This window comes from Anomaloglossus baeobatrachus, chromosome 4 (assembly GCF_048569485.1).
Source record: "Anomaloglossus baeobatrachus isolate aAnoBae1 chromosome 4, aAnoBae1.hap1, whole genome shotgun sequence".
NCBI lineage: Eukaryota > Metazoa > Chordata > Amphibia > Anura > Aromobatidae > Anomaloglossus > Anomaloglossus baeobatrachus.
The window spans coordinates 315,413,944-315,431,303 of NC_134356.1; the positions used below are offsets into that span (position 1 = coordinate 315,413,944).

General features: G+C 44.0%; 1 protein-coding gene across 11 annotated transcripts in view; it reads right to left on the reverse strand.

Annotated features, from left to right (window-relative positions):
* The window catches only part of NRCAM (neuronal cell adhesion molecule), a 181,895-nt gene that overhangs the window by 91,324 nt on the left and 73,211 nt on the right, over nt 1–17,360 (reverse strand). For 7 of the 11 annotated variants that reach the window (XM_075345000.1, XM_075344995.1, XM_075344993.1 and 4 more), the window contains 3 exons: nt 5,706–5,828; nt 4,782–4,952; nt 3,259–3,315 (listed from right to left, as the gene is read on the reverse strand). In XM_075345000.1, coding sequence (XP_075201115.1) covers nt 3,259–3,315; nt 4,782–4,952; nt 5,706–5,828 — 351 coding nt within the window. The remainder of the gene's footprint in view (nt 1–3,258; nt 3,316–4,781; nt 4,953–5,705; nt 5,829–17,360) is intronic. The other 4 variants (XM_075344998.1, XM_075345002.1, XM_075345001.1 and 1 more) reach the window with 1 other exon arrangement.

Genomic DNA, 17,360 nt, shown 5'->3' on the forward strand with positions numbered 1-17,360 from the left:
CTCAGACACTGATATCCAGTATGCAAGGGTGAATTGAAGAATTTTTGAAAATTAAGGGTACACCTTAGAATTACTGAGTATTTGCATAAACTTGATGTGTTTGTCAATAAAAGTATACAAATGTATGAAATGCTTATCATTGTACTTTCCTAAATAGAAACATCTGACTAAAGATCTAAAAACAATGAAAAAGCAAACTTTTGGAAAACCAAAATCTGTGTAAAGCTGGGTTCACACATAGCGACAGCGACAACGACATCGCTGTTACGTCACCATTTTCTGTGACGTAACAGCGACCTTGTAAGTCGCTGTTATGATCGCTGCTTAGCTGTCAAACACAGCGACGCAGCAGCGATCATAACGTCGCTACATGTGCACAGAGCAGGGAGCCGCGCACACTGCTTAGCGCTGGCTCCTTGCTCTCCTAGCTACAGTACACATCGGGTAATTAACCCGATGTGTACTGCAGCTACATGTCACAGTGCAGAGAGCAGGGAGCCGCGCACACTGCTTATCGCAGGCTCCTTGCTTTCCTAGCTACAGTACACATAGGGTTAATTACCCGATGCGTACTGCAGCTACATGTGCACAGAGCAGGAGGCGGCACTAGCAGCAAGAGCGGCGGAGGCTGGTAACGAAGGTAAATATCGGGTAACCAGGGAAAGGGCTTCTTGGTTACCCGATGTTTACAGTGGTTACAGCTTTCCGCAGCTGCCAGACGCCGGCTCCTGCTCCCTGCTCGCTTCATTTCGTCGCTCTCTCGCTGTCACACACAGCGATGTGTGCGTCACAGCAGGAGAGCGACGACGAAAAAATGAAGCAGGACATTCAGCAACGAGCAACGACCTCACAGCAGGGGCCAGCTCGTTGCTGGATGTCACACACAGCGACGGGACGCCGCTGCAACGTCACAGAAAATGGTGACGTAGCAGCGACGTCGTTGTCGTCGTCGCTGTGTGTGACCACACCTTAAGTTAGTCTCCAACTTTATGGCCATGATTGTACACTACTAAAAGAAAATACACCTTGTTGTGGTTACTGGGCTAAAATGCATTGGCCAATACATAAGCTAAGTATCTCTTTTTTCAAATTTTCCTCTAGCAGTGATGCAATAACAGAGTTCTCTTATTCATTTTTAGCATTCTAGAGTGCAGCTGTATATATTTTGTAGTTATATTTTTTGTTTTTGGCTGGCACCTGTTCACACCTGTTGGATGTGCAGGTCAGTCTATTTGATATATTTGTACACTACTGAAAACAAGTATTTGTGTCTCATAGAAGAATCATTGCTATAAATTATGTTAAATAGCATGTTTTATAATCAACGAGCTGTAGCAGGCCATATTTTTAGCAAAAAATGCAATAAAATAATTGTAATTGTAATCTTTAACAGCTACATATGCAACATTATGTACTTTATGTACGGTGAGTAATCTTCATGGGAAATTTGCTACATTTAAAATCAATTCCTTAAAAGATTGATGTTTTATTTTTCAGTGTGTATTCATTGCTCCATTATGCTGATTATAACCCGAGGAGTTCAACTATTGAAGCATTCAGAAATAAACTACCGTATTTTTCGGACCATAAGACGCACTTTTTTCCCCCAAATGTTGGGGGAAAGTTGGGGGTGCGTCTTATGGTCTGACTATAGGGCTGCGGCCGGGAATGAGGGTGCTGCAGTGAAGCGGGTCATCGGGGGCACGAGCAGGCTGTAGCAGCCTGCTGTGACCACGTGGGCCCGCTTATTACATATGCACGCCCATCCTCCTGCCCATCTCTCAGCGAAGAAGCCGGCACTGAGAGGTGGGCGGGAGGACGAGCGGGGACGCGCGCATAGTAAAGAGCCGGTCCGCATGATCACTCCTGGCAATTACAGCCTGGAGTGATCATGTGCGGCTGTATTCACTGCCCCCCGCGCGTCATCATCAGTGCGGGGTGCAGTGAATCAGTGTACTCACCCGTCCCCGTGTGTGGAGCCGTCCCCCTGCAGCACGCGATGTCTTCCTGTCTGTTCCGGTCAGCTGATCTGTGCTGATCAGCTGATCGGCACAGACAGAAAGACATCGCGATGCTGCAGGGGAACGGCTCCACACACACAGGTCAGTGGCGCAGAGAGGAAGATGATCGGTGCTGCAGGGAGTGAAGAACAGGTGAGTATAAACGTTTATTTTTTTTTCTCTGTGCTATATGATACAGGCCATATACCAGGATGGTATATGAGCACGATGGGGGCATATAGCTGGATGGGGGGTATATGAACAGGATGGATGGGGGTATATGAACAGGATGGGGGTATATGAACAGGATGGGGGTATATGAACAGGATGGGGGTATATGAACAGGATGGGAGTATATGAACAGGATGGGAGTATATGAGCAGGATGGATGGGGGAATATAAGCAGGATGGATGGGGGGTATATCAATAGGATGGGAATATATGAGCAGGATGGGGGAATATGAGCAGGATGGGGGTATATGAACAGGATGGGGGTATATGAACAGGATGGAGGTATATGAACACGATGAGGATATATGAACAGGATGGGGGAATATGAGCAGAATGGATGGGGGGTATATCAATAGGATGGGGGTATATGAACAGGATGGGAGTATATGAGCAGGATGGATGGGGGAATATGAGCAGGATGGATGGGGGGTATATCAATAGGATGGGGCTTTATGAACAGGATGGGGTATATGAACAGGATGGGAGTATATGGGCAGGATGGATGGGGGAATATGAGCAGGATGCTGGTATATGAGCAGGATAGGGGTATATGAGCAGGATGGGGGTATATGAGCAGGATGGGGGTTTATAGCAGGATCATATACAAGGCAGGAGGATCATTACCAGGATGGAGTAGAGAATTTGGGGACATTACCCCCATAACAGTGTCAGCAGCAGATCCTCGCCCCATAACAGTGTGTCATGACCACATTTTTTTGCTTAAAGTTTTATTTTCCTCCTCTAAACCAGGGTGCGTCTTATAGTCCGGTGCGTCTTATAGTCCGAAAAATACGGTATATGGAGAATCATCTGCTACTTTTCAGGGACACAATGTGTGCTCTGTATCCTCTTATCACAGGGATCACTATGAAGAGTTTTAAGAATTGCAAAGTAATATAGTAAAAAGGGGAATAGTGACAAGGACAAGGCGGAAAAAGAATATAAATAGATGGTTAAGGTGGGGATTCATTATAATATTAAAGGAGATACTAAAGAAGATCCTTTTGTTTTTTTTACCAAAACTCACCACCATAAAAATCAGTTTCAGTTAAATTAGCAGCTAAACTTTCATTCATAGCATCCACTAAAAAATAAAACAGCATAAAGGTTTCTCAGCAACACAGTGTAGGAAGAAGTAAAAATACTCTGAAGAAATACAAGACATAAGGAATGTATGACATAAAGATTATTTGGCTTTTAAAAGAATCATTTTTAAGTCATTTCAGAAAAAAGACAAACAAAATAGACTTCACTGGAACTAAATAACCCGTCTATTTCCTTTTGCAATAGTTTTAATTATAAAAGTATCTTATCATTAAAGGGAACCTGTTACGTGAAAAAGTGCTATTAACCTGCAGATATGGGTTTAATCTGAACCTGCCCGATGTCTGCACATTAAAGCCAGCCCGCTGCCGGGAGGAAATGAACTTTAATCCTCCCAACAACATTCCGGTTTCAGTCATGGGGGTGGCGCAGGTTCAGCCACTGTTCTGTGTATGGATATCCAATGGCTGTAACCACACCCCCTGCACTGACTGACAGCCACTCTGCATTAGAACCCACTTTCAGTCAGTCCTGGGGGCGTGGTTACAGCCACCGCTCTCCATACACAGAGGGGGTGACTGAACTAGTGCTGGCGCCACTCCATGACTGAAACCAGAATGCTGCCGAGATGATTAAAGTTTGTTTCCTCCCAGCAGCAGGGTTTAATGTGCAGGGTGCTGAGCAGGTTCCAAATGATATTAACCTGCAGATTAACCCCGTATCTGCAGGTTAACAGCATTTTACCACATGACATGTTCCCTTTAAGATGCTAAAGAAATGTGATTCAAATAACACCTTTCACTAGCTTCTGGGCCACATGGCAGCTGGTGTTTAGATTTCCAAACATGCCCAAAACAAAACTGGGGATTCTGCATAGTAGATTGAAAAAAGGACTACTGTCTTTGGACATCAGCAAAATTCACATGTGATCAATGCTAGTGGAGAAGAATCCAAGAGTAATCTTTGGTAACTCATATACTCTTTTAATCCTTTATGCCAAAATGGCTGGTTATGACTTGTACACGATTGCAAGTCTATGTGCTGCTGGTTTAGTAGTCCAAAATCTAGTGATAAGGTTCCCTTTAAGGTTCTACTGTGTTTGGAAAGTAAGTCAGGGGTACTGGGGTCCGTGCTCTCGGTAATCTCGGTACAGCCTTAGAATGCACTGAAATCCCAAAAAGCCGATTTCCAGACTATTGAATCTGCAGTGTGTTTACTTTCCCAGTCACTGTGAAAAAGAATCCTTCACGGCTAGCCCATGTATGAGAGGACCTTGACAATAAAATGAACATTAGGGAAAGAAACGAGAAAGAAAATATCACGTGCTGAATAGATGGCATGTGACCTAACAAGTCATCAGATGAGGGTAATGGCCATTCATGAGAAATACAGGGAATGCCATAGCTATGTGACTATTAACAAGAATGAATGCACCTGAAAATGAAAAACCTAGTCCTGGACATACCTTAAAAGTGAAGGAAAATGCAACATGAAGAATATTCTTACTTTTTTTAACTGTCAAAGAAATGGGCTGCTTCTGGTGGATAGTCTGAGTAAGGTTAAACCTGGCATAACAGATGTAAAAATCTCGTGAATCCTCTGGCTGAACATTGGAAAAGTAGAGGTCGCCATTCAGACCTTGGGAAACTCTACTGTTTTGAGGTAAACGTTGGAAATCTGTGGAAAAACAAAAAAAAGAGTATATTGAATTACTGAGTACACCCTATTTCACGTGTATTCTAATATTCTTAATGTTACATTTATTAATATAGGATAATAAGTAAAAGAAAAAAGTACAACAAGAACTTATAACAACAAAACAAAAAATCAAGCCTTACATTTCGTTTGGCCTTTGCATAGTATGAATTTCTAAATGTAGAAAATTGTAAATACATAATATTGATCGGGCAGAGTTTTGAGGAAAAATGGGTCCCCAAAACAGTAGAGAGTACCCCAAACAGTGGTAGTAAAGAGAGAGGCTTTATAGGCATAGCGATACAATAGATTTTGGCCCAATGCCTTCTACTGCCTTAGATGATCACAAGAACTAACCATCTCTTGAAATTTGACATTTGTCATTAACATCTCACTGGTCTGACGACTAAGCGAAAGAGAGATTTGTGCTTATTGCTTATACAACTTAAGTGAGGGCACATCTTATTGTTAATTGATCTAGAATACTTCTAACTCTTTTTTTCTCAATTTTCTCAAGAACTGTGGTTCCAGATTTCTCTGCACGTATTGATGATCAAGCCGAAAGAGTTACTTCAAACCAAGCAGTATCTTATACACTGAACATTTTTTATTAAAGATTAATAGTAGATTTATAGCAGTAGACTACAGATATCAACAATTTTTTAAAAGGGTTAGTGTTGGTTATTAGGATACACAAAATACACATTTTATTCTACTAACAATAAGATTACTTACAGTTATCCATCCAAAAAATTATAGGTGGAGGTAATCCCTTTGGAGGGTTGCACGGCAACACCAAAGGCGTACCCTGTTCTAAAACTTTAGGTTCTATTTTCTCCTTCGTCCACAGAGGTGATCCTGTGAAAAAGAAACTTAGTCAATTGTTTTTTAATATTCCATTATATCTTAGGGACGGTGAAAAGCATAGTTAAAAGACCTTTTCTGTGGATCAGGGTAAACAAACAAATAGTAACTAAAGAAACCTACAGACCTTTATTGTTCAAATTACTGAAAATAACAATAGTAATAAAGGTTGGCCTTGATTCATCAACACTGGTCTTGATGAGCAGGTAAGATGCTCCATGAAGAGGTATACTCCTCTTCATGACTCAGGACCATCGGAAGAGTGGTGTACACTTCTGTGTACTCCTCACCACAATTTTTACTCTGGTCCCTGCTGGAGAAACACTTGTGGTGTAGCGAACACCATCACATGTCATGAATTTGACGAGCAGTAGTTGCAACACTACCATCCCACTCTAGCTTTGCCCACTTTGAGGGAGCAGGGTGTGAATGATGTGAAAATATCAAAGGAATACTGGGGAAAAAGCTTTAATGACTCAGCCTCACTATATATTTCCCTCCAACAATGTTCTCCTTTTTACAAGATGGTCTTCACGCTCAGATGAAAAGTCTGACAATAATGTGACTGTACACACACACCTACATCAGGTGGCTCTGCTTTGAGAAATGGTGGTACACATGACCTTCCTGTAGTATACTTTATGTATCGTTCTACTATATTGTCAGTAATGGTTACCAAGTCATGAATAAACCTATAGTGTTAACATCAATATATAATCATGAAGAAAATGAAGCACACACTCTTTGCATTTTATGATTTTGGATATCAGGACATAAAAAATGTAGAAGGTCATAAATTAGGTAAACACAATCTGAGATGTAAAACAATGCATGACAATAGCTATTTAACTAAAACTAGGCCAAACTGCAGAAAGAGAGTGAGCAATTTAGTACGCCCCATGAATCCTTAGCTTGTAAAACCCACTTTTAGCAGTAATAACTTAAAGTAAGCATTTTCTGTGTAATTATCAGTCTCTCATATTGTCCTGGAGGAATTGTATCCCATTGTTCTTCACAATCTTGCTTACATTCATTGAGGCCTTTGCTCATTTATGTACAGCTCTCTTAACTAGAGTTGAGCGCGGTTCGTGGTTCGTGGTTCTCCAGTTCGCGGCTCGAGTGATTTTGGGGCATGTTCTAGATCGAACTAGAACTCGAGCTTTTTGCAAAAGCTCGGTAGTTCTAGAAACGTTCGAGAACGGTTCTAGCAGCCAAAAAACAGCTAAATCATAGCTTGGTTTCTGCTGTAATAGTGTAAGTCACTCTGTGAATCAAACTATTATCACATTTCAGTGTATAGTGTGCGTGAACAGCGCCTTCAGATCACTGCTGTTTCTATAATGGCGATCGCCATTTTTTTTTTTTTTTTTTCTTGTCTTCCTTCCCTAAGCGCGCGCGTCTTGTGGGGCGGGCCAGCATGTCAGCCAATCCCAGACACACACACAGCTAAGTGGACTTTGAGCCAGAGAAGCAACGGCATGTGTGATAGGATCTGCATGTCACATGTCCCTGCATTATAAAACCGGACATTTTCTTCACGGACGCCATTATCTGCCTTCTGCGTCTTTGGTGTCAGACATCACTGTCGCAGCTCCGTCTTCCTGAGTCCTATAGCCGATACAGCTGTATGCGCTGCATACACAGCGTTAGACAGCTTAGGGAGAGCACTTTATAGCAGTCCTTTTAAGGGCTCCAACCGGCAGGGTCAGAGAGCCATAGGTGACAGGTCCTGCAAACAGCAACAGCGTCTGTGTAGCCCAGGTCAGGGATTTCCTACCTGCATTTCACCATTAGGAGGGAATAGAAAGGCAGGCTTCCATTCCTCTACCCAGAGCACCACAATCCTGCCACTGTACCCTCTTGTCCTCTGCACACTCCAACTGATAACTAAGCCATTATACTAGCAAACACTCAGTGTACCTAGTGGCATCCTATACGTGGCTATTGGACTTTGCTATAGTCCCACTAGTGCAAAGACATTTGCAGAGCGCGTCTGCCTGCATTGCACACTACAACTCATTCTAACCAAGCCATTATACTAGCAAACACTCAGTGTACCTAGTGGCATCCTATACGTGGCTATTGGACTTTGCTATAGTCCCACTAGTGCAAAGACATTTGCAGAGCGCGTCTGCCTGCATTGCACACTACAACTCATTCTAACCAAGCCATTATACTAGCAAACACTCAGTGTACCTAGTGGCATCCTATACGTGGCTATTGGACTTTGCTATAGTCCCACTAGTGCAAAGACATTTGCAGAGCGCGTCTGCCTGCATTGCACACTCCAACTCATTAAAACCAAGCCATTATACTAGCAAACACTCAGTGTACCTAGTGGCATCCTATACGTGGCTATTGGACTTTGCTATAGTCCCACTAGTGCAAAGACATTTGCATAGCGCGTCTGCCGGCATTGCACACTCAAACTCATTTTAACTAAGCCATTATACTAGCAAACACTCAGTGTACCTAGTGGCATCCTATACGTGGCTATTGGACTTTGCTATAGTCCCACTAGTGCAAAGACATTAGCAGAGCACATCTGCCTGCATTGCACACTACAACTCATTCTAACCAAGCCATTATACTAGCAAACACTCAGTGTACCTAGTGGCATCCTATACGTGGCTATTGGACTTTGCTATAGTCCCACTAGTGCAAAGACATTTGCATAGCGCGTCTGCCTGCATTGCACACTCAAACTCATTTTAACTAAGCCATTATACTAGCAAACACTCAGTGTACCTAGTGGCATCCTATACGTGGCTATTGGACTTTGCTATAGTCCCACTAGTGCAAAGACATTAGCAGAGCACATCTGCCTGCATTGCACACTACAACTCATTCTAACCAAGCCATTATACTAGCAAACACTCAGTGTACCTAGTGGCATCCTATACGTGGCTATTGGACTTTGCTATAGTCCCACTAGTGCAAAGACATTTGCAGAGCGCGTCTGCCTGCATTGCACACTCCAACTCATTAAAACCAAGCCATTATACTAGCAAACACTCAGTGTACCTAGTGGCATCCTATACGTGGCTATTGGACTTTGCTATAGTCCCACTAGTGCAAAGACATTTGCATAGCGCGTCTGCCTGCATTGCACACTCAAACTCATTTTAACTAAGCCATTATACTAGCAAACACTCAGTGTACCTAGTGGCATCCTATACGTGGCTATTGGACTTTGCTATAGTCCCACTAGTGCAAAGATATTAGCAGAGCACATCTGCCTGCATTGCACACTCCAACTTTTTTAAACTAAGCAATTTTACTAGCAAACACTCAGTGTACCTAGTGGCATCCTAAACGTGGCTATTGGACTTTGCTATAGTCCCACTAGTGCAAAGACATTTGCAGAGCACGTCTGCCTGCATTGCACACTACAACTCATTGTTACTAAGCCATTATACTAGCAAACACTCAGTGTACCTAGTTGTATCCTAAACGTGGCTATTGTACTTTTGTCTATTCACAGTATTGGAACGATATTTGCAGCACGTCTGCCTGCATTGCACACTCTAACTTTTTTAAACTCAGCCATTTATAGTAGCAAACACTCAGTGTACCTAGTTGTATCCTAAACGTGGCTATTGTACTTTTGTCAATTCACAGTATTGGAACGTTATTTGCAGCACGTCTGCCTGCATTGCACACTCAAACTTTTTTAAACTCAGCCATTTATAGTAGCAAACACTCAGTGTACCTAGTTGTATCCTAAACGTGGCTATTGTACTTTTGTCTATTCACAGTATTGGAACGATATTTGCAGCACGTCTGCCTGCATTGCACACTCTAACTTTTTTAAACTCAGCCATTATACTAGCAAACACTCAGTGTACCTAGTGGCATCCTATACGTGGCTATTGGACTTTGCTATAGTCCCACTAGTGCAAAGACATTAGCAGAGCACATCTGCCTGCATTGCACACTACAACTCATTCTAACCAAGCCATTATACTAGCAAACACTCAGTGTACCTAGTGGCATCCTATACGTGGCTATTGGACTTTGCTATAGTCCCACTAGTGCAAAGACATTTGCAGAGCGCGTCTGCCTGCATTGCACACTCCAACTCATTAAAACCAAGCCATTATACTAGCAAACACTCAGTGTACCTAGTGGCATCCTATACGTGGCTATTGGACTTTGCTATAGTCCCACTAGTGCAAAGACATTTGCATAGCGCGTCTGCCTGCATTGCACACTCAAACTCATTTTAACTAAGCCATTATACTAGCAAACACTCAGTGTACCTAGTGGCATCCTATACGTGGCTATTGGACTTTGCTATAGTCCCACTAGTGCAAAGATATTAGCAGAGCACATCTGCCTGCATTGCACACTCCAACTTTTTTAAACTAAGCAATTTTACTAGCAAACACTCAGTGTACCTAGTGGCATCCTAAACGTGGCTATTGGACTTTGCTATAGTCCCACTAGTGCAAAGACATTTGCAGAGCACGTCTGCCTGCATTGCACACTACAACTCATTGTTACTAAGCCATTATACTAGCAAACACTCAGTGTACCTAGTTGTATCCTAAACGTGGCTATTGTACTTTTGTCTATTCACAGTATTGGAACGATATTTGCAGCACGTCTGCCTGCATTGCACACTCTAACTTTTTTAAACTCAGCCATTTATAGTAGCAAACACTCAGTGTACCTAGTTGTATCCTAAACGTGGCTATTGTACTTTTGTCTATTCACAGTATTGGAACGATATTTGCAGCACGTCTGCCTGCATTGCACACTCTAACTTTTTTAAACTCAGCCATTATACTAGCAAACACTCAGTGTACCTAGTTGTATCCTAAACGTGGCTATTGTACTTTTGTCAATTCACAGTATTGGAACGTTATTTGCAGCACGTCTGCCTGCATTGCACACTCAAACTTTTTTAAACTCAGCCATTTATAGTAGCAAACACTCAGTGTACCTAGTTGTATCCTAAACGTGGCTATTGTACTTTTGTCAATTCACAGTATTGGAACGTTATTTGCAGCACGTCTGCCTGCATTGCACACTCAAACTTTTTTAAACTCAGCCATTTATAGTAGCAAACACTCAGTGTACCTAGTTGTATCCTAAACGTGGCTATTGTACTTTTGTCTATTCACAGTATTGGAACGTTATTTGCAGCACGTCTGCCTGCATTGCACACTCTAACTTTTTTAAACTCAGCCATTATACTAGCAAACACTCAGTGTACCTAGTTGTATCCTAAACGTGGCTATTTTACTTTTGTCTATTCACAGTATTGGAACGATATTTGCAGCACGTCTGCCTGCATTGCACACTCTAACTTTTTTAAACTCAGCCATTATACTAGCAAACACTCACTGTACCTAGTTGTATCCTAAACGTGGCTATTGTACTTTTGTCAATTCACAGTATTGGAACGTTATTTGCAGCACGTCTGCCTGCATTGCACACTCAAACTTTTTTAAACTCAGCCATTATACTAGCAAACACTCACTGTACCTAGTTGTATCCTAAACGTGGCTATTGTACTTTTGTCAATTCACAGTATTGGAACGTTATTTGCAGCACGTCTGCCTGCATTGCACACTCAAACTTTTTTAAACTCAGCCATTATACTAGCAAACACTCACTGTACCTAGTTGTATCCTAAACGTGGCTATTGTACTTTTGTCAATTCACAGTATTGGAACGTTATTTGCAGCACGTCTGCCTGCATTGCACACTCAAACTTTTTTAAACTCAGCCATTTATAGTAGCAAACACTCAGTGTACCTAGTTGTATCCTAAACGTGGCTATTGTACTTTTGTCAATTCACAGTATTGGAACGTTATTTGCAGCACGTCTGCCTGCATTGCACACTCAAACTTTTTTAAACTCAGCCATTATACTAGCAAACACTCACTGTACCTAGTTGTATCCTAAACGTGGCTATTGTACTTTTGTCAATTCACAGTATTGGAACGTTATTTGCAGCACGTCTGCCTGCATTGCACACTCAAACTTTTTTAAACTCAGCCATTTATAGTAGCAAACACTCAGTGTACCTAGTTGTATCCTAAACGTGGCTATTGTACTTTTGTCTATTCACAGTATTGGAACGTTATTTGCAGCACGTCTGCCTGCATTGCACACTCAAACTTTTTTAAACTCAGCCATTATACTAGCAAACACTCACTGTACCTAGTTGTATCCTAAACGTGGCTATTGTACTTTTGTCAATTCACAGTATTGGAACGATATTTGCAGGACATCTGCCTGCATTGCACACTCAAACTTTTTTAAACTCAGCCATTATACTAGCAAACACTCACTGTACCTAGTTGTATCCTAAACGTGGCTATTGTACTTTTGTCTATTCACACTACTGCAAATCTATGTGCAGCACCTCTGCATGACAACCTCGTGCTCTGTTTTTAATAAGCTATAATGATAGCACAAAATACTGCCATTTTGTGGCATCATAGAACTGGCTGTTGTATTCCATTAGTGCCCCACTGGTGACAAGCTATTTCTAGCACCTCTACATCACACCCTCATGCACATTTAGCTACGCTAATGTTATAGCAAACTCATGGAATTCATTGCTGCATTTCATAATTCGGAGGGATAGAAAGTCAGGCTTCCTTTAGCTTTTCCTTCTGTTCATAGACAGCATCTCCAAGACAAATTTCCCCTCCACGTCTAAGTGTGGAGAGGCAGCTAGTGCGCATGCGTGTGCCGATGTACCCCAGCTGCAGCATAATTACAGTGTTTCGCCTAGTGAGTATGCTCAGCCTGACTGTGCCATTCCTGACGCTAAGTCTTCATTTCGGGATACAGCGCATGCTCCCACACTAAGTGTGAAAAGCCTCTTTGCACAGGTGCTTGCATTCTGTGCCGGGTCTAAGTCCTGTTTTGTGCCTAGACACCATGCTAAAGCTGATAGTCTTTTTTCAGAGACTGTATTTCATGCTACTGAGCATGCTCAGGCACTTCCTGCATCAGAGACTAGGTCCGGTAATGAACTCTTTGGCCCTGGCCCTGATGTGGGGGTCCCATATAGACCACAGGGCATCAGGTGTCCTCCCAAATGGCTTGCAGAGGCCCACACCTATGACTTGTCACCGCATTATTGATGGTCAGACGATGACTGGTGAGGTGTTTGGGTCATGGCAGCCATGAGGTCATCATTGAAGTTGCGTTTCCAAATAGGACGCTAGTTATGCCACTCATGACGTGTCACTCTGCTTTTGTCTCCAGGAGGTGCATTGTGGTTCACCCTGGTTTGGGGCGGACCCAGGTTATAAAAGGGGCTGGAGCCAACAAGGAGGTGCGCAGTCTTCTATTATGCTCCGAAAGAGCACACCTCCATGTGTTGAACCCATTGCGGCTTTAGGCCAGAGGTAGGCAGGGATAGGGTGGTGGATGCAGGCCACCACCACAGTTGGTAACGCAGAACGGTTAAGACCAGCTCCTGTCCTAACAGTCCTGCTTGTGCAGCCCAGTGGCATTAACAGGCCTGCTGCTGCTGATGCGCCTGCTGTCCACAGGTGTGGCCCCTACGCACACGGTCAGCGTACTCAATGGCCCCTGTGTTGTTAACAGGGAGTTCCTGGGCTGGGTGGGCATGTGGACCCTGTGACGCTAACAGGGCTCACAGTCTCCAGATCCGAATGGCGTCTAACTCGGTTCAGGCTACTATTAGTTTCATAGCCACACAGCTCTGTATCCTCCACCAAACCTTCAAGTTGCCAACCTCTCCTTTTCCAACTGGGAGCACGGTGGACACTGACTGCTGAAGGTGATATATACCTTTCTCTTTCTTTTCTTATTAATTTTTGTTATATAGCGGTCACAGATTATATACCACTTTATCCAAATCTGCCAGTCCCACTGTAACAGATGTTGTTTCTTCAGCAAATGTTACAGTTGTTTAACCACCAAATCCACGGACCAAAATTTTTTTCCCCTTTCCAACACACCTGTTCCCCTTTCCAACAGCATCTGTCCTTTTTCAACTCATTTTGGGATATGACCAAAAGTGCAACTGTGCAGGGACACCGTACTCAACGCCATCTCAGCACAGCAGCCATCCCTCGGTCCCTCCGATGTGGACAAGTAAAAGACCATTTCCTCCTATCCATGACAAAGTGTTGAGATTCACTCTGTGCAGCACTGGTGTTTAGTGGAAAAGTAGATCTAAGATTGCGTACCACATTCTGCAGATACTCCTGTATACGTGCGTCTATTTCTATGGCAGGAATTAGTTCGCCAAATTTTGTCTTGTACCGGGGATCTAACAGTGTGGCAACCCAGTATTCAGGATTACTTCAAATTCATACAATCCGAGGGTCATGTAGGTAGTGCAGCAAGAAGGCGCTCATGTGTCTTGTGCATCCAGGAGGACCAAGTCCTTGGTGTGTTGGTGGCAGAGAGGTGAGAATCGTGCATCCTTCCTCTGCCCTCTACCCACAACCTCGCACAACCGAAATGTGAGCAAGCTCTCACTCATCTGCTGAGTCTTCCATGCCCATCGCCAGTTCGTCCTCCATTTCTTCATGGGCTCCTGCACTTTCATCAACACTTTTTGCTGATACTATGCGCCCTTGTTAATCCCTCTCCCTCACCATGACTGCCGCATAGGTGCCGCTGACCATCTGGACCTCGTAGATCTTGTTATCCCTTCCGCATATGACTCCTCCTGTACTTCCTCCCCTTCCTCTTGTCCCAACACCTGACTCCGAATAATAATTACAGTGTGCTCCATCATGTAGATGACCAGAATTGTCACGCTGAGAATGACATTGCCAGTGCTAAACATCTTCGTCGACATTTCAAAACTGTGTAGCAGGGTGCATAGGTCCTTGATCTGACACCACTCCAGCAGCGTGATCTGCACCACCTCTGGATCAACTTATCCCAGGCTATATGTCTTACCGTATTTCAGCAGGGCTCTGCGGTGCTGCCACACACGCTGCAACATGTGCAGATTCCAATTCCTGCGTGTCGGAACATCGCATTTCCGGCGTTTAACTGCCAGACCCTAAGACTTCCGGAGTGATGAAAGTTGTTGAGCTGCTGTGTGCGCACGATGGAAGTGAGCACATAGCGAGCGTGCCCGCTGCACAAGGCCATGTAGGCCGTGATGGTGTTTTAAAAATTGCTGGAGAATTCGGATCAACACGTGAGCCATAAAAGGCACGTGTGTCACATTGCCCTGAGGATGGCCCGCAGCCAGGTTTGCATCATTGCCGCACACGGCTGTTAAGTCACCAACGGAGTCCGCTCCGTCAATTTGTACTCCGGTCGCCAGGTGACAACGTGTTCCTTTCATGAATAGTGCTGATGATGGGAGAGTAGTCGATGCCAGCGGCGCAGGTGGACGCAGGTTATGCTCACCCACTGGGCTGCATTACCTTGACAGATGCAGAATCTCTGGCTGAATGTAGCTGGTGGGTATCTCACAGATGAAATACCATCATTCAGCTACAACCAATGGGAAGACACCACACCCTTTTTTATGCCCATCCTGTCTGCAGACCACTGCCAGACATAGCTATGAACCTCTGGTTAATTTTACCCCCAGTTCAGTTTTATGATTTTGTGTGCTTGTTACCTGACTACTTTTCCTGCTTGCTGTTTATGTACCTTGTTGGCCGATACGCATTTCACCTCTGCTTGTTTTCTGATTAAGTCCTGGCCGTCCCATTCTGTTCCTGTTCCTCAATTAATGTTTTGACCCTGCCTGACTACTATTCTCTGTAATAGCGGTGTGACTCACATTTCCCATACATTTCAAAGTAAAACTTTGACCGCCTGATGGCATTGAGCTCTGCTGCCAGCATAGTAAGGAGGTGTGTGGTAGTCCTTGTGCGCAGTTGCAAGGAAGGGTGGCCTGACCACACAGGGTTTGCGCAAAGGTAGAGGACCCACACGAGGTTGAAGAGGCAGAAGCAGTGTATTAACTTCTACATACAGAACAAGGATTGAAACAACTCGTGGGGACGGCAAGACTTGTACAGCAGACCCTTCTCCATCTCTCACCATAGTTTGCCAGTGCCCAGTCAGTGACATGTAATGACCCTGTCTATGCTTACTGGTCCAAGTATCTGTGTTGAAATGCACCCTGTCGCACACAGATTTTCTCAAGGAAGTGGTGATGTTGTGTGCGACATGCCGGTGTAGCGCGGGCATGCTTTTCTTGGAGAAGCAGTGGTGATTGGGCATCTGGTACTGGGGCACAGCGACAGACATAAGGTCTGTAAAATCCTGTGTGTCCACTACGCGTAAAGGCAGCATTTCGGTAGCCAACAGCTTACAGAGGGATAGAGTCAACCAATTAGCTTTGTCATGGGTCGCAGTAAGTGGCCTTTTATTTGACCACATCTGAGGGACAGAGATCTGGCTGCTGTCTGTAGACGGTGTTGAGTAGGGTGTCCCTGGAAAAATGCAGGTTTGTGAGAAAAGTGCAGGCGGAGACATGATGTTGGCTTCATCTTGCCTTCAGATCTGTTCATCTTGTATCATTTTTAAAAAACACAGCAAGCAAGGGTTACTCCAAGCGGAGTCTCCCTTTTTTTCCAAAAATTGGGCCCCACACAGACACCTTATCAGTGGCAGCACTTGTGCCCTAGTTGCAAACAGGATGTTTTGATTTGCATCAAGCACATTCCAAATCCACAAGCATTTACTCTCCCCAGGATGACACAGGGGTAGTAAATTCCTTCTGGATCCATGACTTGTTCATTTTGATGAACGTCAGTCTGTCCACATTGTCACTGGACAGACGCGTGCGCTTATCTGTCAGCACACACCCAGCAGCACTGAAGACACGTTCAGAGACAACGCTGGCAGCTGGACACGACAAAATCTTCGAGGCGTAACTGGAGAGCTCTTGACATTTTTCTAGATTTGAAGCACAAAAGGAGCAAGGCTCCATTTGCAAAGTCATTGCATCGATGTTCATTTGGAGATACTCCTGTATCATCCTCTCCATCCGTTGACTATGTGTCAGACTTGTTGTCTCTGGTGGCCTTGCAAAGGAGGGTCTAAAAAAATTATGAAAAGATTCCATAAAATTGCTGTTACCAGCACCAGATACGGTCCTACTGGTACGGGTAGACTGTTGAAGATGACGAGGCCGTCCCATGTTTGTCAAGTTACAACTGGGAGAATCACTCCCTTCACCTGCACGGTTGTTTGGTGGAAAAGCCGAGCTAAGATCGAGTAACAGCTTCTGCTGATACTCCTGCATACGTGCGTCCCTTTCTATGGGTGGAATTATGTCACAAAATTTGGACTTGTCCCGGGGATCTAATAGTGTGGCAAGCCAGTAGTCATCATCACTTCTAATTTTGACAATACGAGGGTCATGTTGGAGGTAGTGCAACAAGAAGGCACTCATGTGTCTTGCGCAGCCATGCGCACCAAGTCCACGCTGTGTTTGTGGCATAGAGGTGCTAACCGTTCTTTCTTCCTCTGTCATCTCCCCCCAACCTCTTTCAACTGAAATTTGACCAAGGTCCCCCTCATCTGCTGAGTCTTCCATGTCC